Source organism: Bufo gargarizans, chromosome 5, assembly GCF_014858855.1.
Source record: "Bufo gargarizans isolate SCDJY-AF-19 chromosome 5, ASM1485885v1, whole genome shotgun sequence".
NCBI classification, from domain to species: Eukaryota; Metazoa; Chordata; class Amphibia; order Anura; family Bufonidae; genus Bufo; species Bufo gargarizans.
This window is the reverse complement of record NC_058084.1, coordinates 472358129-472382711: the sequence shown is the minus strand read 5'-3', so window position 1 is coordinate 472382711 and position 24583 is coordinate 472358129. Positions and strand designations below refer to the sequence as shown.

General features: G+C 43.6%; 1 protein-coding gene across 2 annotated transcripts in view; it reads right to left on the bottom strand.

Annotated features, from left to right (window-relative positions):
* Positions 1-23160, bottom strand: part of LOC122938301 (vasoactive intestinal polypeptide receptor-like) — a 141415-nt gene extending 118255 nt beyond the window's left edge. For both annotated transcript variants that reach the window (XM_044293712.1, XM_044293713.1), the window contains exon 1: positions 23070-23160. In XM_044293712.1, coding sequence (XP_044149647.1) covers positions 23070-23136 — 67 coding nt within the window. In that variant the 5' untranslated portion in view covers positions 23137-23160. The remainder of the gene's footprint in view (positions 1-23069) is intronic.
* Between the last annotated feature and the right edge of the window lie 1423 nt (positions 23161-24583).

Genomic DNA, 24583 nt, shown 5'->3' with positions numbered 1-24583 from the left:
TATTATAGTAGTTATATTCTTGTACACAGGAGCAGTATTATAGTAGTTATATTCTTATACATAGGAGCAGTATTATAGTAGTTATATTCTTGTACATAGGAGCAGTATTATAGCAGTTATATTCTTGTACATAGGAGCAGTATTATAGTAGTGATATTCTTGTACATAGGAGGCAGTGATATACAGTCATGTGAAAAAATTAGGACACCCTTTGAAAGCATGTGTTTTTTTGTAACATTTTTAATAAAAGGTTATTTCATCTCCGTTTCAACAATACAGAGAGATTAAAGTAATCCAACTAAACAAAGAAAACTGAAGAAAAGTCTTTTCAAGATCTTCTGTAAATGTCATTCTACAAAAATGCCTATTCTAACTGAGGAAAAAGATAGGACACCCTCACATGTATTCCCTCTTAAATTGGCTCAGATCTCACACAGGTATATCACACCAGGTGCACATAATTAGTAGATCGTTACTCTGCATGTTGAATGAGGCTTGCCCTATTTAAACCTCAGACATTTAGTTTGGTGTGCTCCTGACTGTTGAAGTGAGAGTGAGCACCATGGTGAGAGCAAAAGAGCTGTCAGAGGACTTCAGAAAAAAGATTGTAGCAGCCTATGAGTCTGGGAAGGGATTTAAAAAGATCTCAAAAGATTTTGAAATCAGCCATTCCACTGTCCGGAAGATAGTCTACAAGTGGAGGGCTTTCAAAACAACTGCCAACATGCCCAGGACTGGTCGCCCCAGCAAGTTCACCCCAAGAGCAGACCGCAAGATGCTAAAAGAGGTCTCCAAAAACCCTAAAGTGTCATCTCGAGAACTACAGCAGGCTCTGGCTACTGTTGATGTAGAAGTACATGCCTCTACAATCAGAAAGAGACTGTACAAGTTTAACTTGCATGGGAGGTGTGCAAGGAGGAAACCTTTGCTTTCCAAGAGAAACATCGAGGCCAGACTGACATTTGCCAGAGATAAAGTTGACAAAGACCAGGACTTCTGGAATAATGTTCTTTGGACAGATGAGTCCAAAATTGAATTATTTGGACACAACAGCAGAGGACATGTTTGGCGTAAACCAAACACAGCATTCCAAGAAAAGAACCTCATACCAACTGTGAAGCATGGAGGTGGAAGTGTCATGGTTTGGGGCTGCTTTGCTGCAGCAGGACCTGGTCAGCTCACCATCATAGAATCCACGATGAATTCTACTGTGTATCAGAAGGTGCTTGAAGAACATGTGAGACCATCAGTTAGAAAATTAAAGCTGAAGCGGAACTGGACCATGCAACATGACAATGACCCAAAACATACTAGTAAATCAACCAAAGATTGGCTGAAAAAGAAGAAATGGAGAGTCCTGGAATGGCCAAGTCAAAGTCCAGATTTGAATCCCATTGAGATGCTGTGGGGTGACTTGAAAAGGGCTGTACGTGCAAGAAACCCCTCAAACATCTCACAGCTGAAAAAGTTCTGCATTGAGGAGTGGGGTAAAATTTCCTCAGACCGATGTCGAAGACTGGTAGATGGCTACAAGAACCGTCTCACTGCAGTTATTTCAGCCAAAGGAGGTAACACTCGCTATTAGGGGCAAGGGTGTCCTATCTTTTTCCTCAGTTAGAATAGGCATTTTTGTAGAATGACATTTACAGAAGATCTTGAAAAGACTTTTCTTCAGTTTTCTTTGTTTAGTCGGATTACTTTAATCTCTCTGTATTGTTGAAACGGAGATGAAATAACCTTTTATTAAAAATGTTACAAAAAACCACATGCTTTCAAAGGGTGTCCTAATTTTTTCACATGACTGTAGTATTATATTGGTCAAAGGAAAACATGCGGCAGCTCTCACCTTCCCTTCTGCTAGTTGAGCACGGATTGCGCACCTGGATGCGAAGATGACTGGTAGTAGGAAAAGAAGAAAATCCAGCTCCAAAATGGCAAAATAATGGTATCTTTATTTACAGTTGTTTAAAATCTTCAAATCTTGTGATTTGAAGATTTTAAACAACCGTGAATAAAGATACCATTATTTTGCTATTTTGGAGCAGTTTTTTTTTCTTTTCCTACTACCTAGTATTATATTGGTGTTCTTATTTCGTACCAAAACATATACAATTTTAATTTAAAAGGAGGCCATGTTATAGAGCCTTATTCGGTCTTGAAATATTTTCATATCTTATATATCAGCATAATCTCATCATATCTAATAGTATAGTACCGGTATAAATGGAGTACCTATAAATGTCAATCCTGTGAATGTAACGCGACATCTAAATCACACTATATTGTGGATCTCTGGCTAAATTGCCTTAATACCTTTACAGATTTTCCTGCCTATGTATCACTCTCTTTCCCGTCCTGCAGCATCTGGCGACTCATTCCGCATCTGGAGCAGGTGGTCTCCTGTCAGTTTATTGCTTTCATCCTCTCTCCAGAGGCCACGGAGTGGACTAGCATTGCTGTGCATTTCTTTTTACCAGTTCACAGTAATGTAGACCACATTAAGTGTGTCCCGGAGCTCTATTCTGAAAGGACGAAGAATAATTCATCTCCTCTGTGGTCACCATTTAAAGCAAATAATAAAAAAATAATCTCTGCTTCTAGGGCGAGGATAGATTTATTGTTAAAGGTCATGTCTGGCTTTCTATGAACATCATTTGATAATTCTCTGCGCCAATTCTTGGAAATTAACTTTCCTTCAATTTAAATTTCTCTTCAACCCAGTGACTTCATCCTGCGATAAACAGAAATGTTCATTCCAGAATCATTCAACTAATGAATTTAATAAAACATTTCCCAGACATTTTCTTGCTGAGATGTAAGAAGTACAAGGAGGGAAGGAAGGGGGAACTATTTTTGACTTGAACATTTTTAATTTCTACTTGCAAAGCATTTTACTCACATTATTTATTAATACTTATGAATAATATATCCGCCAAACCATGTTCCCAACACTAACTGTGACTGCCAGTGCTGTAACACACATCTCCCTAGATCCCATATACACTGGAGGAGGAGAAAGAAACAGGAATTAAATATTATCTAGTATTCACTAAATTTGTGGGAAATGTTTGTTTTTACATTCTGCAGAAGTAAAATGCAATGTAGAAGAATATATATAACTACAAGACAATAACTACTATAATACTGCTCCTATGTACAAGAATATAACTACTATAATACTGCTCCTATGTACAAGAATATAACTACTACAATACTGCTCCTATGTACAATAATATAACTACTATATTACTGCCTCCTATGTACAAGAATATAACTACTATAATACTGCTCCTATGTACAGGAATATAACTACTATAATACTGCTCCTATGTACAAGAATATAACTACTATAATACTGCTCCTATGTACAAGAATATAACTACTATAATACTGCTCCTATGTACAGGAATATAACTACTATAATACTGCTCCTATGTACAAGAATATAACTACTATAATACTGCTCCTATGTACAAGAATATAACTACTATAATACTGCCTCCTATGTACAAGAATATAACTACTATAATACTGCCTCCTATGTACAAGAATATAACTACTATAATACTGCTCCTATGTACAAGAATATAACTACTATAATACTGCTCCTATATACAAGAATATAACTACTATAATACTGCCTCCTATGTACAAGAATATAACTACTATAATACTGCTCATATGTACAAGAATATAACTACTATAATACTGCTCATATGTACAAGAATATAACTACTATAATACTGCTTCCTATGTACAAGAATATAACTGCTATAATACTGCTCCTATGTACAAGAATATAACTACTATAATACTGCTCCTATATACAAGTATATAACTACTATAATACTGCTCCTATGTACAAGAATATAACTGCTATAATACTGCTCCTATGTACAAGAATATAACTGCTATAATACTGCTCCTATGTACAAGACTATAACTACTATAGTACTGCTCCTATGTACAAGAATATAACTTCTATAATACTGCTCCTATGTACAAGAATATAACTACTATAATACTGCTCCTATGTACAAGAATATACCTACTATAATACTGCTCCTATGTACAAGAATATAACTGCTATAATACTGCTCCTATGTACAAGAATATAACTACTATAATACTGCTCCTATATACAAGTATATAACTACTATAATACTGCTCCTATGTACAAGAATATAACTGCTATAATACTGCTCCTATGTACAAGAATATAACTGCTATAATACTGCTCCTATGTACAAGACTATAACTACTATAGTACTGCTCCTATGTACAAGAATATAACTTCTATAATACTGCTCCTATGTACAAGAATATAACTACTATAATACTGCTCCTATGTACAAGAATATACCTACTATAATACTGCTCCTATGTACAAGAATATAACTGCTATAATACTGCTCCTATGTACAAGAATATAACTACTATAATACTGCTCCTATATACAAGTATATAACTACTATAATACTGCTCCTATGTACAAGAATATAACTGCTATAATACTGCTCCTATGTACAAGAATATAACTGCTATAATACTGCTCCTATGTACAAGACTATAACTACTATAGTACTGCTCCTATGTACAAGAATATAACTTCTATAATACTGCTCCTATGTACAAGAATATAACTACTATAATACTGCTCCTATGTACAAGAATATACCTACTATAATACTGCTCCTATGTACAAGAATATAACTGCTATAATACTGCTCCTATGTACAAGAATATAACTACTATAATACTGCTCCTATGTACAAGAATATAAGTACTGCAACACTTTGTTTAATATGCAAAAACAAGTTAACTATATACTGCTCCGTATGTACATTAGTTTTACTGGAGAAACGCTCCATCCTCTCTATATTTACACATCAGCATGATAATATTGTCACCACTAGAGGGAGCTCTTACATTGGCCGAAGAAGCAATTAATGACTTATGGCAGCTGTATTAATCCATGTAAGGCCTCATGCACACGACCGTGCCGTTTTTTGCAGTCCCCAAACCGCGGATCTGCAAAAAACGGAAGCCGCCCGTGTGCTTTCCGCAATTTGCGGAACGGAACGGGCCGCCCATTGTAGAAATGCCTATTCCTGTCCGCAAAACAGACAACAATAGGACATGCTATACTTTTTTTTTTTGCGGGGCCACGGAACGGTGCAACGGATGCGGACAGCACACGGAGCGCTGTCCGCATCATTTGCAGCCCCATTGAAGTGAATGGGTCCGCACCCGAGCAGCAAAAAATGCGGCTCGGATGCGGACCACAAAAACGGTGGTCATGTGCATTAGGCCTAATATTTTGATCCATGTGACAGTGGCTGTTCTAGACAGCTACATTTTATCATTCTGTGATGTCCATGCAGGGGATTTGGTGCTCTGTATTAGGAAAATCTGCGCTGAACACTATGGAACCAGTTCATCCATCAAATCCGCACTGGGATTTGAGTCTTGTTAGATTGATGTAGTAGTCAAGCGTTCCTAATGATCCTGGAATAAGTGTAAACCACTTACTTAGCCTCAATCTGCGAGTCTGAAATCGGTAAATTGGGGAATAAATTGAATCACGCGATGCGTGCGCTGTGTCTGATGTCACCGCTCAGCCCGGACTCGGCTTTGTTCGCTCAGCGTCCGCGCGTGTTTAGTTATATCTAATTTTATCTCCAGATGTTTATTACATCTCTTCATGCTGTGATCAGAACACAGTAGAGTCTGTGGCTTCAGGGCGGAGCTGTCAATCACACTACAGCCCCGCCCACATTGAGCTGCTAAGCCGTGTAAACACTGGGGACCCTACAGAGCTGATCCATACAGAACAGAGTTGTCTCTGTGCAGATATTGATTGGCTAAAATACGGCATCTGCCCCAACATCTTATCGGGGTGGATTTGTCCAATATGACACTAGAATTGTCAGGAATTTGCTGTGCCACGTGGTCTACTGTCGTCACCTCTCTTTTTCCCAGAGGCCTATGGGCTGACCATGCTTTCAGAAGACAACGTGCAGTGGCACGTTACAGTCCCCATCATTTTGTTTTTAGTCATTGGCCTGGGTCACAGAGCTCGGACCCCTACCCACAGGGCACTATCCACGTTAATCCATTTAGACAACCCCCTTAATATTCAACATGAGTGTAAACGTCAGGTCAATGCACGTAGGGAGTGGATTGAAGCTAATTTCACGCAGCAAAGCGGAGTTTGTCATTCGGCAGCAAATGAATGAAGTCAGCTTTGCTATATCTGTATCCCAGTAATCACAGAGCTACGTCTCATTAAACACTTGTCATGTAGCCAGAATCAGCCAGCCCGCCTCACTCATGTCCTGGATGACAGAACGTATTTGTGACATGCTCCATCCACGCCGCCTAATAAGTGCAAAGACGTGACATTACTCTTCCGAGCCGTCGCATGAGATGAGTTTGATTGGTGGCGGTAACATTTCCATGCTCTGAATTTACATCTCAGGCATTATGTGTTTTGTTTCCACCCGTTCCCGATATAAAAATGGCAGGGAGGGGAGGGGGGAAGACTTCTCCTTTCACTATCACCCTAAAAAGATTCCACATCAGTCACCCCTGAACATGCCACGGTCAAATTTGGTGGGAAAAAGTCGTGCCCTACTGCCATATTGTTTAGATAGGCATGCACCAAGCCTGCAGGTGTTCTCAATAGGAAGAGGACTCAACCATTGGTGGCAACTTAGCTTTCCTGAGAACAAAAAGATCATGCATGTTGAAATCCAACATCTGGAACCTGACCCCATCCTTCCCTTAACATCCACCATCAGAGGAAACTTGAGATACGTGAAATTAGAGGGTTCAGAATGTATCTGGTTACCTTTAAAGATGTTCTTCAGTCTAGTTGTCACTGGTAGCTCTGTTGCCCAAGAGTCCACAAAAATATGAGGTAATCCTAACGTTAGCCCAAATCTAGCTTTAACCATCCCTAATAACCAACTCCAACTTGGACCATATCGACCAAGTACTGTGAAGTTCTTCTCACCATTTAGGTATTTCTGAAGGCCACAATCTGTTAGATCTTTCCATCAACATTCAAGCTTCACTAGTAAAGATAAGGTGCTTGGTGAACTCTTGGGTGACCCAGTGGCTCAATTAACCTGATCAGTGTATATACAAATTTTTGGACCAATTATGTTTTTTGTGTACATTTCCACATCTAATGCCCTCCGTTTAATGACAAGGAAGCCAACTGACCACCTGTCCCTCTCTAACATGGACCATATATCAAGCCCTGTCAAGTTTATTCTTCTTGCCAATGCTCATCTTTGTAAAATTGTCCCTTCGAGGGGGAAGGTCTGAAGGCCACAACCTGTTAAATCTTTTCATCAACCTTTAAACCTCATTGGTAAGTCAAGGTGCTTGGTGGATTCTTTGGTGGCCCAGTGGATCAACCAACCTGATTAGCACATATACAATGTTTAGGATAAACAATGTGATTTGGGGATATGTTTGTTGGGATTTTAACTGTAATACCTCAATACAATGTCAGGGAAGCCAAATAACCCAATGTTGTAGTCAGAGGTGTAACTTGGAGATCTTGGGGCCAGATGCAAAATTTTTAAAAAGGGTTCCCAAACTATCATGTGCCTTTTTTAATGCTGGCATCTTCTGCATGCCCTCTAAAATACCAGCACCCAGATGTATGGCTACCTCTACAACCCCTATAACTATAACCCTTGTTGGAGATGTCTACAAGAAAAAAGGGCAAACATTATCTTCTGGGAATCTGAGCCTTCAATAAAAACCCTGCCTCCAGCTTAACTCACTTCTATTTATTTGTCAGCCAAGTCTTTCTAATTGGTAGGGTTAACCATGATGTGTCCTTTTTGACTGCTGCAAATTGGAAATGTCTGAAAACAAAAGCACCCAATGAAGAAAGGGGCGTTGGAGCAATTCCTACTGTCAGCCTTGTGGTGCATGGTTGTCTATCAAAATATCCCAAGTATGGTGTTCCTATATTGGGTGATCATCATGTGCTTCCCTTACTGCCTCACCTGTCTAGTAAAACTCATCCCACTCATAGCTGCTCAATACTTGTAGGTCATAGCTGTAATTGATAAAGACATTGTCCCAGCTGGACTAGATTAGAAACCGTAGGGTCAGTCACAGCCAGAAGGACAATAATGGTCCTAAATGTTTAACATTCTCAGACAGGAAGATAACCATCTGGATAATCAGTAGATGACAAGGGACTGACCCTAGAGGTGGCCCTCAGGTCAGAAGGTCAGTAAATTCAAGCAGGGATCAAGGGCCACTGGGGACATAAAATGGAACAAAAAGGACAATATGTAGTACTAAAGTCTGATTGCAGGCATCCTAATGGTGTACGTGACAGATTACAGGACTCTCAGAACATGCTGATTGATGGGGATCTGACCACTGGGACCACCTCTATCGATGAAACTAAAGGAGCTGAGGTCCCTTTGAGTAGTACTGAGGTTTCTCTTCACTTGGGGCAAATATTCCCTTTGTTACCCTAGTCTTGTGCCTATATAACCTGGCTAAGGCAGAGGGACTTTTTTTGGCGCGGCCCATACCGCTCCAGCTACACCTGCCCCACACACATGCACACTGGGCTTGGCCGAGATTGCACGTGTTCTCAACAGGGAGAGGGGCAATTGCAAAATGTGATAAGCAGATAAATCACTGTACTTACAGCTCATTCAGAGACTTCATGGTTCTCCTGCCCATGAAGCCGCTGTGTAAACTAACCGCCGGCCGAGCGATGAGAGACAATATTTATTGTGTTACCAGAGTGAACACTCAGCGCACTGGACAAACACAGCTCAGTCTACATTCCAGCATGTACACAACGTGGGCAACACATGGAGAGGCGCAGGACGGACTTTGCCCTGGAATTATTGCGCTACGTAATTGCAGTAATGGACACTCGATAAGTACAAACAGAGCAAATGTGCCTATTATAAGGTCACTATGCTCCGGCCGCTCTAACATGAGCCTTCTGTGAAGCTTAAATGCTGACAGCAAATGGAAAAAACAACACGTCCACGCTTGGCCGGTAGTCACCCAACTATCGTCTTCCCACAATGCACTCATTGAACTCACCACACCTTACTTAACACCTTTTGGACAGGTGCTTCGAGCTCAGCACTGTCACTCGATTTTCCTTCACTGACCTGGAAGTAGCTAGCTGTCGCTTTCGGTCAGCCATATAAGCCCTCCTGAGACCAAGATCTTGGTCACCTAGTCAGTCGAAATCTCTTCAGCTTCCCTCTTGTGGTTCCCCCTGGCAATCATTGAGACAACTATCCCTTTCCTATGCTAAAACAGCACACGTTTCCCTTAAAGACCATACCTGTATGACCTGGGGTGTACAAACAGCAGGCTGAGAACCTAGGAGTGATGTTTGGGTACTCCATGACTATATATTATTGGTCACTATATGGTATCAGTAGAAGGTACTACCACTGCTCCATTCCACCAGATGCTAGCCATAGACACCAGATGCTCGTTAGGCCCACAGCTATGTCTTCATACTGACATGCACACCTGAAGAAGAGGAATGTGCAGAGAGGAGGACCATCACTGCCAGACACCGGTGATGGTGGCTTATCTCTGTGAGAATAATAAGACTCACTACATAAAAAAGACGTACATACATGAATAGGACCAAATTAATGGTGCCTTGCTGGTATAGACGGAAAATATATTCTGCTCCGTCCAGGGGGACGCGAACAGTCTTACCAGACCCTTTGTAGATAGTGGGACGGGATCCTTGATGACAGGAGGCAGGAAACACTGGGTGTACGCCGGGCGGGAGTAGGTGCTTAAGGTGTATGGCCGGGTAGATCTAGTGGTACGATTGATCCTATGTGACCCTTACAAGGTGAAAGGGGCTATTATGCTTCTACCTATCTACACGGAGCACTCGGCTTTGAAAAGGCGACCCCGTCCGGTAGCCTGTCCCTGTAATGGACCTAACCCTAGAACTACAAGAGACTGACCCTAGCCGTCTAGGCTTCATTATTATCATAATATGTTACCTAGGAGACGCATATACTTTGCGTCCCATGTGACCACAAGACCAGCTAAACATTGGCCATGTGATCTTGACTCCCGCCCACCCCCTGCCGCGTTCCCGCCCATCCCACGTGGTGTTGCCGGCGTGTGACGTCACCGGCTGCGCCCGCTCCCTGCTGTGCTTGCGATGACTCGGTCCAGATCCACTGGTGCCTGGGTCACGTGACCGGACAGAGGGCGGCGCTCCAGGTAGGCGTTGCACGCGGATGATGTCATGGGGAGGGGGGGGCGACGGGGAGGGAGCGCGTCCATTTAAACTCACTCTTGAGACACACATTTGTGGCTGGCTGACAACATTGTTACCCTCAACCATAAGGGCCTCACTTGTTTGGGATTATCGCATCCCCCGGACCGTCCTGCGCAGGACCACCCCTCCTGTGCTATGCTGCATCCCACCCTAGGATAGCAGATTATAAGCTATGATGGCTTCTTTTTCCCCCAGTGTTTATTTATTTCAACCCAAGGTTAGGTACCTGCGGCTATCCCGTTACCTCCTGCAGTCGTTCCCCTGAAGAAGTCACGGACAGAAACGTGCCACGTCGGGAGACCACTGGAAGTATCATTATCCATCTACCACTGGCAAATCTTGTAGTTCTAGGGTTAGGTCCATTACAGGGACAGGCTACCGGACGGGGTCGCCTTTTCAAAGGCGAGTGCTCCGTGTAGATAGGTAGAAGCATAATAGCCCCTTTACACCTTGTAAGGGTCATACAGGATCAATCGTACCACTAGATCTACCCGGCTATACACCTTAAACACCTACTCCCGCCCGGCGTACACCCAGTGTTTCCTGCCTCCTGTCATCAAGGATCCCGTCCCACTATCTACAAAGGGTCTGGTAAGACTGTTCGCGTCCCCCCGGACGGAGCAGAATATATTTTCCGTCTATACCAGCAAGGCACCATTAATTTGGTCCTATTCATGTATGTACGTCTTTTTTATGTAGTGAGTCCTATTATTCTGTAATTTCCCAGACCACATTAAAAGTTATACTCCCCCCTTCCTCTGCGTAGGCGCCCATTGTCCGCACCACTTCGGAGTGTCTTCATAGCCTGTATTGATTCAGTGCTCTGATCAATCTCTCTTTATCTCTGTGAGAACAATAGGATCAGGCAGTTGAAATCCAACACTGGTAATCTGGTAATTCCTAACCAACATCTGCCATCAGGGGCTATTCCCTCCAATATCGAGTTCTAATGACATTTACCCAATGTGTATGGCCAGCTTAAGTTCTTGGTCAGCCTCTCCATGGCAGTCATACTGAGAGAACTAGCCCTCTCCTATGCTGCAGACAGTGCCCCCTGAGGCATGGCAGGTCCCACTTAGGGTACTCATACTACAGGTTGGAAACCTAGGGTTTACCTGGGCGCTATATGTTACACCATAACTGGGGGCATCAGTGGAAGGAGCTACACAGGACTCTATCCAGCCAAAGACCACCATGCCCAGTGACGGAGGAAGTAGCTAACTTCTCCCCCGACATGGATTTCAAAAGAGGCGAGTGCGGCTGCAGCCTGGGATGTAATGTCATAAAGAAAGGTAGAACCAGAAAGTAATTCCATCCTTCTGAGATGCAAACCCCGATGTGCTGAGGTCTCTGGAAACATCTCTGCTCCAGCCTCGTGACTTCTTAATTAACGTTGCTCTTGTTTTTAATGATTCAACTGACTGCAAAGGATTTTCACCCCTTTTTGAAAGGATGCACAGAACAATCTTGAGGCTGCAGGACTTCATCATGAAAAATGACTCCATTATAATGAGCTAAGATCGAGCAGAGACAACGGGGCCTAGGCCTCAATTCAAGTGGAGAAGATACTGTATCTCAAACATGTCGTCGTCACGACCAGATAACCTGAAGGAGGTCTAGTGCTCATCCTGGCAGACATATGCAAGGAAAAATAGCAGCTTTATTAGACCATGGATAAGCAACCTTCGGCACTCCAGCTGCTGAAAAACTACAACCCTCAGCATGCATACATGCTCGCTGTTCTTCTATCTCCCGCAGAAGTGAATGAAGCATTCTGGGAGTTGTGGTTTCTGAACAGCTGCAGTGCCGCAGGTGGTTGATGCCTGGCTTAGACCTATGGATGGCCATTCTTTTGACACTTACCATTCCCTGAATCTGATATTTTTCAGGGGTTCCAAGAGTCAGATCCAGGGTGACCAGCTGATCGTTGCTGTAACCATATTGTTAAAGTAGTGGTCTCTGATGAGAAAACCCCTTTAAATCTCGATGCACATTTGAAGATTGATATTTTTGCTGTGTTAAAAGGTAGCAAATATGGCATCGAAAATATACATCATGTTTATTAAGACAACAATAAGTTACAATATTGCAACATCTGTAGCTTTCCAGCTAGATCTACACAATGCCAATCAGTCACCAGCGAGTCATGGGGAAATTCTGCCAACATTGCAGAAAAGTCTCATCCATCAGGTCCTCTGCAATGGTTGGAAGGAAAGTGATTATGCTGCAATTTTATGGCTTGAAGGCACCTGAATGTGACGCTCTTTACTTCATTGTGCAACCATTGCAGAGGACCTGATGGGTGCAATGTTGGCAAAATTTTCCCATGACTCGCTGGTGACTGATTGACATTGTGTAGATCTAGCTGGAAAGATACAGATGTTGCAATATTGTAACTTATTATTGTATTAATAAACATGGTGTATATTTTGAATGCCATATTTGCTACCTTTTAACAGAGCAAGATCAATCTTGAAAAGGAGAGGGACAGAAAGAGCAAGAAGGGGGACAAAGAGAGAGAGAGTAAGAGTGAGAGAGAGACACAGAGAGAAGGAGAGGGAGAGATACAGGGAGATAGAGAAAGAGAGAGACAAAGACAGGGAGAGAGAGAGACAGAATGCAAGAGTGCGAGATAGAGAGAGAGAGGGTGAGAGAGACAGAGCAAGAAAGTGAGACAGGGAGATAGAGAAAGTGAGAGAGAAAGAAGGAGAGAGAGACACACACAGAGCAAGAAAGTGAGACAGGGAGACAGAGAAAGAGAGAGAGAGAGAAAGATAGAGACAGAGAGAGATGGAGAGGGAGAGAGACAGGCAAAGAGAGCGAGAGAGAGACAGAGAAAATTGGAGTGAAAGAGAGAGAGAAAAAGAAACAGAGAATGAGTGAAAGAGAGAGAGAGAGAGAGCACAAGAGTGAGAGAGTGAGAGAGTTAGAGACAGGGACATAGAGAGAGAGGGAGAGAGAGAGAATGAGAGAGAGACAGGGAGAGAGAGCGAGCAAGACTTTTCCAGATAATCTGAGCACTTTCGATTCAGTTCGAATTTATTCAAACCTGAAGTGAATCAGCCGAACAAATTGTCCAAATCGGACCAGAATAGAATGTTAAGAAATGTGCTCATCTCTAATGGCAACCATTCAAAAGAATGTCCGTACATGTAATACAAGGGTAGCTCAGGGGCCCTAGAACTGGAGAGGCCCCTGCTTGGGGCCCCCTCTCGGGACCCCCCTCTATGACATTCATAAGCCCTATATAGACACGGCTTGTCTTTATGAGATAGCACTATAAACTCCACGAGACGACCCTACAGGTACATCTATATATAAATCATTTTTACGAGTTTCTGAACGTTGAAACCGGACGAGCCGGCTCAGTAATAACATAAGGCGGCGTTTTTATGGCGAAATATCATAATATTTATACTTCGTGACTCCCGGGGAAAGGAAAGCGATTTCCCAGTGACAAGTGAGTTACAGAGAGGAGATAAGAGCGGCTTCCTCCTCACCGTGACAAATGGACAACAAACATTATAATTCATGTGGCTTCCTCAAATCTCAGGATTACACAGGTACAATATCTGTCAGCAAATACTGAGAACATCAGAATCAACATTACGTGATTGGTTTCTAGCAATTCACTGGCGCGGCCTGGTTCACGATGGCGGCACAGTGGTAATCGGTCATGCTTTCGTGCACTGATTTGTAGTCTTTGGTGCCCAAATGGTCTCTTCAATGAGAACTTGCACCCCCTGAGTTGTACTGTCCAGCCAACCAGTATGCTGCTCCGTACCGATGGTGCCGAGTGCCCGAACCAGGTTCATTTCAGGGTGTAGTGCCTTACAGTGATGAGCGGCAGGGGCAATACATGAATTCAAGATATTTGTAGAATATTCATCATATATTTGTGAATTCGCAATTATTTTATTGATTGCAAAAATCAGCAATGTAATATTTGCGTAATGTGTGCGCAATACAGGCGCGGGTCACTGCTGCTACATTTTCCAAGCTGCTAGAAACATAGAATGTGCCGGCAGATAGGAACCATTTGGCCCATCTAGTCTGCCCAATATACTGAATACTATGGATAGCCCCCGGCCCTATCTTATATGAAGGATGGCCTTATGCCTATCCCATGCATGCTTAAACTCCTCCACTGTATTTGCAGCTACCACTTCTGCAGGAAGGCTATTCCATGCATCCACTACTCTCTCAGTACAGTAATACTTCCTGATATTACTTTTAAACCTTTGCCCCTCTAATTTAAAACTATGTCCTCTTGTAGCAGTTTTTCTTTTTTTAAAAACTACCTACACAACTACTTGCACAACTGTATTTTGTGTCCATTTTTTGCAGATTGCACATGGACTCATGTATTTCAAGGGTTAAAAAAAAACGGACAGCACAGGGATGTCATCCATGTGTCCGTTCCGCAAATTATGGAACACAGGGGCGGACTGGCCATAGACCCTACAGGAAATTTCCCAGTGGACCGATGCCCAGGGTGCCGCCTGAGCCCTCCGCATGGCTGCTGGCTGGGTACATAACGATCTGATGCTCTCAGCTGGGAGCATCAAGTACTTACAGTATGTACCTGGCCAACAGCTGCAAGTGCTGAATACTCCTGAATACTGAGGTGGGGGGGGGGCGGTAGTTTTTTTTTTGCTAGACAGTGGTATTTGGTTCTGCTGGGGCGGCATTTAGTTCTGCACTACAGTATTTCAGGCTCCACCTACTTGTGTTGCCCCCCCCCCCCTTCTGTCAATTTGGACCTGCTTACAACATGGGGCCACTTTTAGTTTTTTTTCCAGGGCCTCTTCCTTTTCCCAGTCCTCCCATGATGGAACATATTGTGGTCAACAATAGACATTTCTAGTGATTTACCGTCCACAGTTTTGGGAAATTCAGGATTTATTATTTTGTTTTCTATACCAACTATTTATAATTTATTTATATAATTCTTTAATATAATTTGTCATATTTTATCCTTTTATTTGTGGACGCTTGTCTTGGATTAAATATTTTTTTGTTTTATTGACCGACCAGATTTTTGTGTGCCTAGAGAGCCGACATCTCGAAATTCCATTGTGTATGGGAGCGTCGTCAGTGCACTCGGCATCCATAGTCTGTGGGAGGAGACGCTCATGTATATTGTAGACGTATGGAGACTTAAAGGGGTTGTGTCATCTCAAGCATTGGTGGCGTATTGCTAGGATATCCTAGAGGTGGAGCCCGCATCGGCAGTACCAACACCGGCAAGCTGTCCCGGCAGAGAACAGCCTGCCGGAGTTCTCTGGATCCGTCACTGCTGAATGCTACCAGAATTCCCGCCGGCCCCATTAACTATAATGGGTTCCGGCCAAGATCTGGTCACAATCCAGCAGAAATGCAGAGAACTGGCCGGACAGAAACCGCTGCGTTCGTTCTATGCCGGAACAACTTGCCGGAAGGTCGTAGCAGACATGGGAAAGTACATAGCCTAAAACAGAGCCCGCAAAGTCAAGAAGAGCAGACAGCGATTGTGCGGCCGTCCTCCATTCACTTCTATGGGAGTGTCGAAAATAGCCGAGCGGTGAGCGGTGAGCTCAGCTATTTTCATAAGTCCCATAGAGATGAATGGGACGCGCACCACGCAAGTGCGGCCACAACTCCATTCACTTCTATATGGCTGACGGAAATGGCTAAGTTAGCGCTCAGCTATTTTCAGCTGTTCCATAGAAATGAATGGAGGGCTGCTGCGCATGCGCGGTGTGCTCTCCTTCACTCTCTTGGCTCAGCTACAATTCCCAGAGGTCCTAGCGATATCTCCCCAATGTATCCGATGACACAACCCCTTTAATTTCAGGCACGGTTTCATCTCCCCATTCCAGGCGATCGCGTTTTTTCCTCCAAGGCTACTGTGCCCAGAAAAAGAAAGCTGACTGGGTTACCGACTGTTAACCAGTTCTTTCATTATGGCTGCTCAGGTCTTGGCGACCTTCCACACCACCGGCTTGTCAGTCTATTTTAGGGACATACCGTCTGTCTGTTTGCTCAAAAGATCAGTAACCACAAATTGTTTCCTTGACAAATCACTCCGAGGGAGGACACTTAGGTAATGAAGAGCGGAGGATGGGTGATAGCCAGACAAGGAGAAGCCTCTGAGCTTCCCGGTCTGCTGCCACCTCCATGTCATTCCCATACAGACTGTAGTAAGACAGCACAACCAAGTGGAAATACTTAAAGGGAGCATAATGGAATAGCCTACAGGAGTATACAGGAGTGCGCTAACACATTATAATACTGTGCGAGTCAGTAATTCCTTAATGGGATTTTTAAAAAAAATTATGAAAAAATTGACAAGAAAAAAAAAGGTTGCAAAAAAATAGATATGTACGGTAAATATTTTATATTACATAAAAGCAAAAAAAAGTTAAAATCTTTATTAGGTATCAACTGAAATTAGCTGAACAACTCATTCTAAGAGTAGCGGAATGTAAAATACTAATAGTAAAGAGATACAAGTAAAACATATTATTTTTTAAATCACTTTTTCTAGATTTGCGCTGCAAAAAAAAAATTGTAAATACATTGCAAAGTAATTCAAAAGTAATCGCAATCAGAATTTTAAAAAAATGCAATTACTCCTGCATAAAACTAGGCCTTGTACAATCATACAAGTGAGACATAAAAAAAGATTATAGCTGCAGTTACAGTTAAACATGGCTCACATGCGGACCGCCCCAGGAAAGGAAGACCAAGAGTCACCTCTGCTGCGGAGGAGAAGTTCACCCGAGTCACCAGCCTCAGAAATCGCAGGTTAACAGCAGCTCAGATTAGAGACCAGGTCAATGCCACACAGAGTTCTAGCAGCAGACACATCTCTAGAACAACTGCTAAGAGGAGACTGTGTGAATCAGGCCTTCATGGTAGAATTTCTGCTAGGAAACCACTGCTAAGGACAGGCAACAAGCAGAGGAGACTTGTTTGGGCTAAAGAACACAAGGAATGGACATTAGACCAGTGGAAATCTGTGCTTTGGTCTGATGAGTCCAAATTTGAGATCTTTGGTTCCAACCACCGTGTCTTTGTGCGACGCAGAAAAGGTGAACGGATGGACTCTACATGCCTGGTTCCCACCGTGAAGCATGGAGGAGGAGGTGTGATGGTGTGGGGGGGCTTTTCTGGTGACACTGTTGGGGATTTCATTTATTCAAAATTGAAGGCATACTGAACCAGCATGGCTACCACAGCATCTTGCAGCGGCATGCTATTCCATCCGGTTTGCGTTTAGTTGGACCATCATTTATTTTTCAACAGGACAATGACCCCAAACACACCTCCAGGCTGTGTAAGGGCTATTTGACCATGAAGGAGAGTGATGGGGTGCTGCGCCAGATGACCTGGCCTCCACAGTCACCGGACGTGAACCCAATCGAGATGGTTTGGGGTGAGCTGGACCGCAGAGTGAAGGCAAAAGGGCCAACAAGTGCTAAGCATTTCTGGGAACTCCTTCAAGACTGTTGGAAGACCATTTCAGGTGACTACCTCTTGAAGCTCATCAAGAGAATGCCAAGAGTGTGCAAAGCAGTAATCAAAGCAAAAGGTGGCTACTTTGAAGAACCTAGAATATGACATATTTTCTGTTGTTTCACACTTTTTTGTTATGTATATAATTCCACATGTGTTAATTCATAGTTTTGATGCCTTCAGTGTGAATCTACAATTTTCATAGTCATGAAAATAAAGAAAACTCTTTGAATGAGAAGGTGTGTCCAAACTTTTGGTCTGTACTATATGTTTAAATTAAATTTAGCCTCTATTTCTGAAAAGTTTCTGCCAGGATTTGAACTAACAACCTTTTACATTAGAGCCAAGAATCTTAACCACTACACTATACAGCTACATGTTAACCTGCAGTGAAATATGAAATGATACTTCTGCTGTATAGGAATACTTACTAACTACTCTGAGTTTTTTTTTTTTTTTACACAGTTTATCATTCAGCTTTATAGCTGAGTGGTTAAAGTCCTTGCCTCTAATGTAGAAGGTTGCGAGTTCAAATGCCAGCAGAAACTTTTCAGAAAAAGAGGCAAAATTTGATTTAAATACACTGACTCGAGCACACGAGTGTTCGGCCGAGCATGCTCGCTCAACACTAGTCTAGACTAAACATAGCATAACATTAGCAGAATTCATCATATAAGTCAGCAGAGGCTTAGGTGTTAGCAGCAAGCTTTGTAACCTTCAAACAGTCCATGCTCCGATGCTCTCCTTTGCCCTGCGCTAAATCGCGCAGGGCAAAGGCAGTTTTTGGAGATCTGGTGACGAACCGGGCTCTCCATGGTCCTGCCAGGAAGCCCGGTGATGTTACCGGCACTGATGGACGGTATTTAGAGCTGCCCTAGCCAGTAAAGCAGCTAGGGCAGCGCTAAAGCCCGGCCATTAGAGCCGGTGACGTCACCGAACACACTGCCAGGTGGAAGTATGTTATGATAAACAAAACAGCCCATACCCTGAGTGATTTAGCGCAGGACAAGGGAGCGCATCGGAGCATGAGATGCTCCGATGCTAGCCTCAGGGGGTTGTCTGGGTGAAAATATGGGTATGTCCAGGTTCAGCTCTGAACCCGGACAACCCCTTTAAGTACCCTTTAAGTAAATTTGGGTGTGTGTTCTGGTCCTTTGAGAGCTGGAGGGAGCACACATGTGCCCTCCATGGGGAGACAAAGCAAGTTAGACAGATGGGACCACTGGTAAGAGGAGATCAGGAGACGGTCCACACCACCAGCATACCTAAACCCGGGACTGGTGAGTGGAGCAGAGGTGCCCGTGGGCTGCTCTCTAACATCACCCTTTGCAACTTTATAGCCAAGCTGCTATGAGTCAGTGCAGCTCTTCCAGGTACAGCTAATTCTCCAAACACTTAATTCCAAATCATGTCAAGGAATTCACAGTGGCCACAACAAGCAAGAAACGTGATTCTAACTCAGGAACTGCTGTCAAGACCTGCTTTACAATCAGCTCCTACTTGAGATTACAAAGATATTAGTGTTTGCAGAAGCCCAGCGTGTTCTCAGGCAGAGGAGTGTCTTGTTGGACAGGACTAGAATGCATTCTGTCCCTCCACAATGTATGTGCAGCTTTAACAACCAGTATGAAAGAGCAAATATTTGATCATGGGATAACCGAAGAAAATAGCAACAAGATTTCCCATTTCAGCTTCGGAGGCTTCCAGAACAGCCCAGGTCTTTGTTTCATGAATGGAAAGATAGATTGAGGGACGTGAAAAACAAAGCTCAACTCAGCTCGTTAGTTCATTTGTTTTCGCGGATTCATTTTCTATAAATGGATTGTACATTGTAAGCGATTTCAGGTACAAACAGTCTATTATAAGGGGGACCTGGGGGGGTTGAAGTTAAAGGGGTAATCCGAGAATGGGGGAAGAAATGGCATCAAATAACAAATGATCCATTACCACTGACCAATCCTGCGCCACTCCAGTACCACCGCTCTAATGGTTCCCGTCTGTCTTTGTTGATTTTACTGCCGCGGTTGGACTGAGGTTGTCTTTTCGAGACAGTCCCATACATCCTAGTCCTATTGGATGTAATATTATGCTAACTTAGCTCTGAACTATCATGAAAGCATCTAATGAATGTAGAGCGTCAATGACCCGTGAAGTCCAGGTGAGACATTATTGCCCAGGAAGCCCACATACAGGCATGAAGGCAACCTTCTGATTCTACTGAAGTGGTCTGCAGGGATGTGGGGTGGCCCAAGTTTTAGAAAAGCTGTTTAGACGGGTCATCAATATGTGATTGATGGGGGTCTAACTCCTGGCTCCCCCGTTGATCAGTTTGATGACAACGCGGCAGCTCTTCCCAATGACATGATGTTCATTGGTCATGTAGCCTAGGCCCAGCTGTCACGGATGGTGTACAGGAAACAAGACAATGCAACATGCATATATGACTCACTGGATCCAAAGCTAAGGAACCAAAAAGGAGACCCCTGCACAAGAGCTGGCACTTTCCCTGGCTGCTCAGCCTATGCAAAAATCCCAAAGGTGGATGGTTGCATATCCACGTACCTCGACTATATAACACCTGAACACCCTACAATAGTGAGGGGACACGACCACCGGCTCCCTACACCAGACACGGAGGGAGTCAGGGTCACCTGGGATCCAGCAAACAGATAAATGTACAGCACTTAACTTAGTAGCAGACTGGGAAATAGGATCAGCATGCACACACACTCCAGGAAGAAGTATAAGCCGCCCAGTAATGCATTATGGGGAGGAATTTAAAGGGATGCAATCAGTCCAACTCCATGACAGCTGAGAGAGGCTAACGAGATGAGGAACTGAACACCAATACAAAGAAAACTCAAGGAGGAGGTCTGGTTGTGACACCAGCTCCGTCCCATTCAAGGGAATGGGGTTGAGCTGCAATACTAAGCATAGCCACTATCTCCACTGGATCTCCACTGAAGAACTACACACACATAGCCCCCTTTAGAATTTAAAACCTCTGCCATCTACTATTTATTTCTGAGAACATTCTATAGGGTATTGTAATAAAAATTATGGAGGTCACCACCCAGAACCACTGCCAGACAACTCAAAACACTGCCACCAATCCATCTGTACCACTCAAGTTAGTAGTATCGAAGGCTACCCCTCAACGTTCACCGTGAGGTCGGATGCCGTTGGCTGCTAGGATTACATCTTCAGAGTAGGTGACAGAAAACAGGTGGAAGCTCACAGGTAGCAGACCTACCCCGGATGACCAAAAGAGAAGCAGAAGAGTAGTCAACTACCAAGGGTCAAAACCAGGCGAGTCAGTGGGAGCCAAATCAGTAGACAAGAGGTTAATCAGGAGCCAAGCCAAAGTCTGTTCACTGAGGAAACCTAAGTAAGAATAGGGGATGAGCACTGAGCTCAGATGGACAAACAGAAGCCTGGACACATACAAAATCTAACGAAGACTCAGTGCCTGATTGAAATCCCCCACCCAGCCCTCTGATTGGACCGTGAGCAAGTGGCCTGACTGGCTCTGCATCCCATCTCTCTGATAGTTGACTAGCCTGGGTTTGGCTGGTCAGCATGCCAACCTTCAAGGAACGGCCGTGTGACTGGTGAACGTGTCGCTCCTGATCTCTCTCAGCACCATCCCATTAACCGAAGAAGCGCAGAGAGACTGACACCACCCGATCATGGTTAGGTAAGTTCATGACAGGTATAACTCAGGTAGATGGACAACCACTTGAAGGCAAAAGAGAAGTTTGGACAAGACTTTGCGGAGCCTCAGTATAAAGAATATAAGGAGCCAGACTGTGTAAGTGCACCACTCAGTTGCACACATGCATACATATGCCTGACATACAATGGACACATACTACATACATGCCTCCCATAAGCTGACACACACACTAAACCTGTACCACTGATACCCTGTACCATTGCAGCAGTTGCATCACTAGCCTGCTGGGTGCACTCTGCGCAGGCGCAACTCGCACGGTGTACACATGAGTGAACGAAAATGACGGTCAACGATTTTCTTAAAAGCAAGAATCTAACTAGTTAATTGCAGGTGAAAAGCGATACAATGTTTCAGGAAGTGAGAAAATTCTGGCCTAAATATTTCTTAATTAATTTAACATTAGCGGCGGCGCCAAAGTAAACATCATCCATCGACTGGGAGAACACGAGCTGATGTCAGCACCGGGAGCCATGGGTTTTATCTCCACTCGTTAAACATATGGATATTAGGACAAACACAATCAGCCAAAGGGACGGAGAAGGGGGTTGGACTGGGGACCATTAGGTTACGGGAGAGGCTTGGGGGGGGGGGGGAATTAAACAATTAATGCATTTTACACCCAATTGTCCTGCAAAAACAAAATCAATCATTCCCTGGTTTTCTGGCCACTTCTCTCCTCACACCTTGTTGAGATAACACGATTGATGGATGGCTGGTGTGGAGGGTGGCACAAAGCAATTAAGATAAAGGGACAATTTCTAGGAGTCCGGCCTCCTGGGAAATTTGGATGTGTTCTGTGGAAGAGGATTGTGACAGCTCAGTCCACGTGTGAGGTCCCTGAAGGAACGTGGAGGAGAATAAGCAGCAAAGACTGAAGACAGGTGCGGGCTCTGAGGAGGAAATGGTTCCGCCAATGGTCAGGACCTCTACGCCGACATCCTCGGGGCAGGAGGCCATGACTATTATCACAGCATTATTACAGTGCTACAATGATGAGGGTAGTCATCTGTAAATACAAAGCATCTCTTATCTATCTATCTATCTATCCACCCACCCACATTTCCCCAATCGCTTTTTGTAGAATATTTTGATTACTGTGACAGTTAATAATTTTTGGAAGACTCTTCATTTTTCATTAACAAAGCGATTTAAATCTCTTAAGAAAACTCAATCCTTGTAGTCTTATTGATACTCGGTTATCTGCAGCACGAAGGCCAAGACATCCATTACGGTGGAGACATGTCTTTGGCTCGTTCCCTCAGAGACACCTCTTCCTCCATTTTGGTGCCAAATGCTGAGAAATAGAATATTTTTCCACTAATTCGAAAAGTCTTAATTCTAAGAAAACAATTGTTCCAAGTGACAGATCTCCAGATGTGAAATCCCAGACGTGTCCCTCCAGAGCCTCCTCTCAGCTTTATTTGTCTACAGGACAGTCTATCTGGAGACTGATAGATATGAGATAGATAAATATTCTGTATATTCAGTACATACAGTATTTTTCCTTACCTGCGGTCTCGTTGTTATAGTCCGGATGGTTTTCGCATTCACTACGTTTTTGGTCGATCATCTCCATAATACCACATTCTGGCACACAAAGTATCTGCAAACACAAAAACCACATGTGAGGCCGTTTATCATCAGACTCCGGACAAGAACTTGAAACTTGAAATCAACCCCACCGCACATGTGGCTCTCAAGTCATTAAAGTCAATGGTTTTATACTGATGACAAGCATGGATCAGCTCCAGAGTTCACAATGTGAAGACCATCTCCACTGAATATTTGTCTGGTGACTCGTCCGCCATCACATTGTTATGTGGCAGGTGAAGATGTCAAGATCCGTCCTGGCCTCGCTGGGAAGACATTTGCATAATTACATAATAACAAACGTCACGTAAAGCAAGCATGCACCACACGGCCTCCTTTCTGCACCATGACAGGAGACAGAATACCATGACAGCCTACCCAACACTGCACAACATGCTGATCCAAAGAGAAACTTCCAATGGGATGGACCATCAGTTCTCAAGGAAGCCCTTGCTTTGCAGACCTACAGGGCACAGCTCATTAAACAGATGCTCAAGTGTCCAGGAACCAGATCCTTCTTAAAGGGGGCATTTGGTTGCGGTGGCTGCTCCTCAGAAATCTAACTCTGATATCTTTAGAGTGGGTTAGTGTAACAGAGAGTTCTCTGGTGGGTCGTAGTTCTAATTGTAGGTCCAAGGGCTCAGGTCCATTTGGAGATGACTTTGCAGCCAACTACTTCCCACTAGGGTCTATTTAGGGTTGGCCCAAAGGGATCCCGGTTGGACACCAGATGTCACAACCTCTCCCTGCTGACAACCTTCATCTTCAAAGATTAGCTCTCAGTGGGGTCCATGAGTAAGGATACTCAAACATTTCTAAAATGAAAGGTCCACGTTGCTTCATCATGAAAGCTGTTCTAGATATCCCAAGTTGGAGAAATCATGGTCATTTATTTAGGATATAGGATTACCAGGACCCCAAGTTGGGAGATCTTCTAAGAAGTTTGTGTCGGCAGATAAAGACCAAGCTTTGTAGGAGGATATCTACACAATGCCAAAATGTAAAAATAAGCTACAGTATCGAGCCCAGCAAATGGCCTCGACAAAATTCCACCAGACTGCTTAAAAATTGCATGTTCTAGATCCTGACCAGTAGACATGGAAGGGAAGGTCTACTGGTCAGGATCTAGAACATGCAATTTTCAAGCAGTCTGGTGGAATCTAGAATGTGATATAAAGCCCACCTCCTGGCCCGTGGCAAGTGTTGGGGCAAACTTGGAGGACTTCAGCGTAAGTCTTCTCAGCGCTTCTTATTGACCAAATGAGCTCAGTGAGAGGCACTGGGTCTAAGAACATTCAAAATTTCGGTCCCATAAATCGGAACAAGGTTTTATGTGCAAACCACTGTCTTCCATTAGATCTCAGCTGTGGTCAGTGGCTCCACCTTGGCTGTATCATCACATACCTAGACCTTATGAGCAGCAGAACTACAAG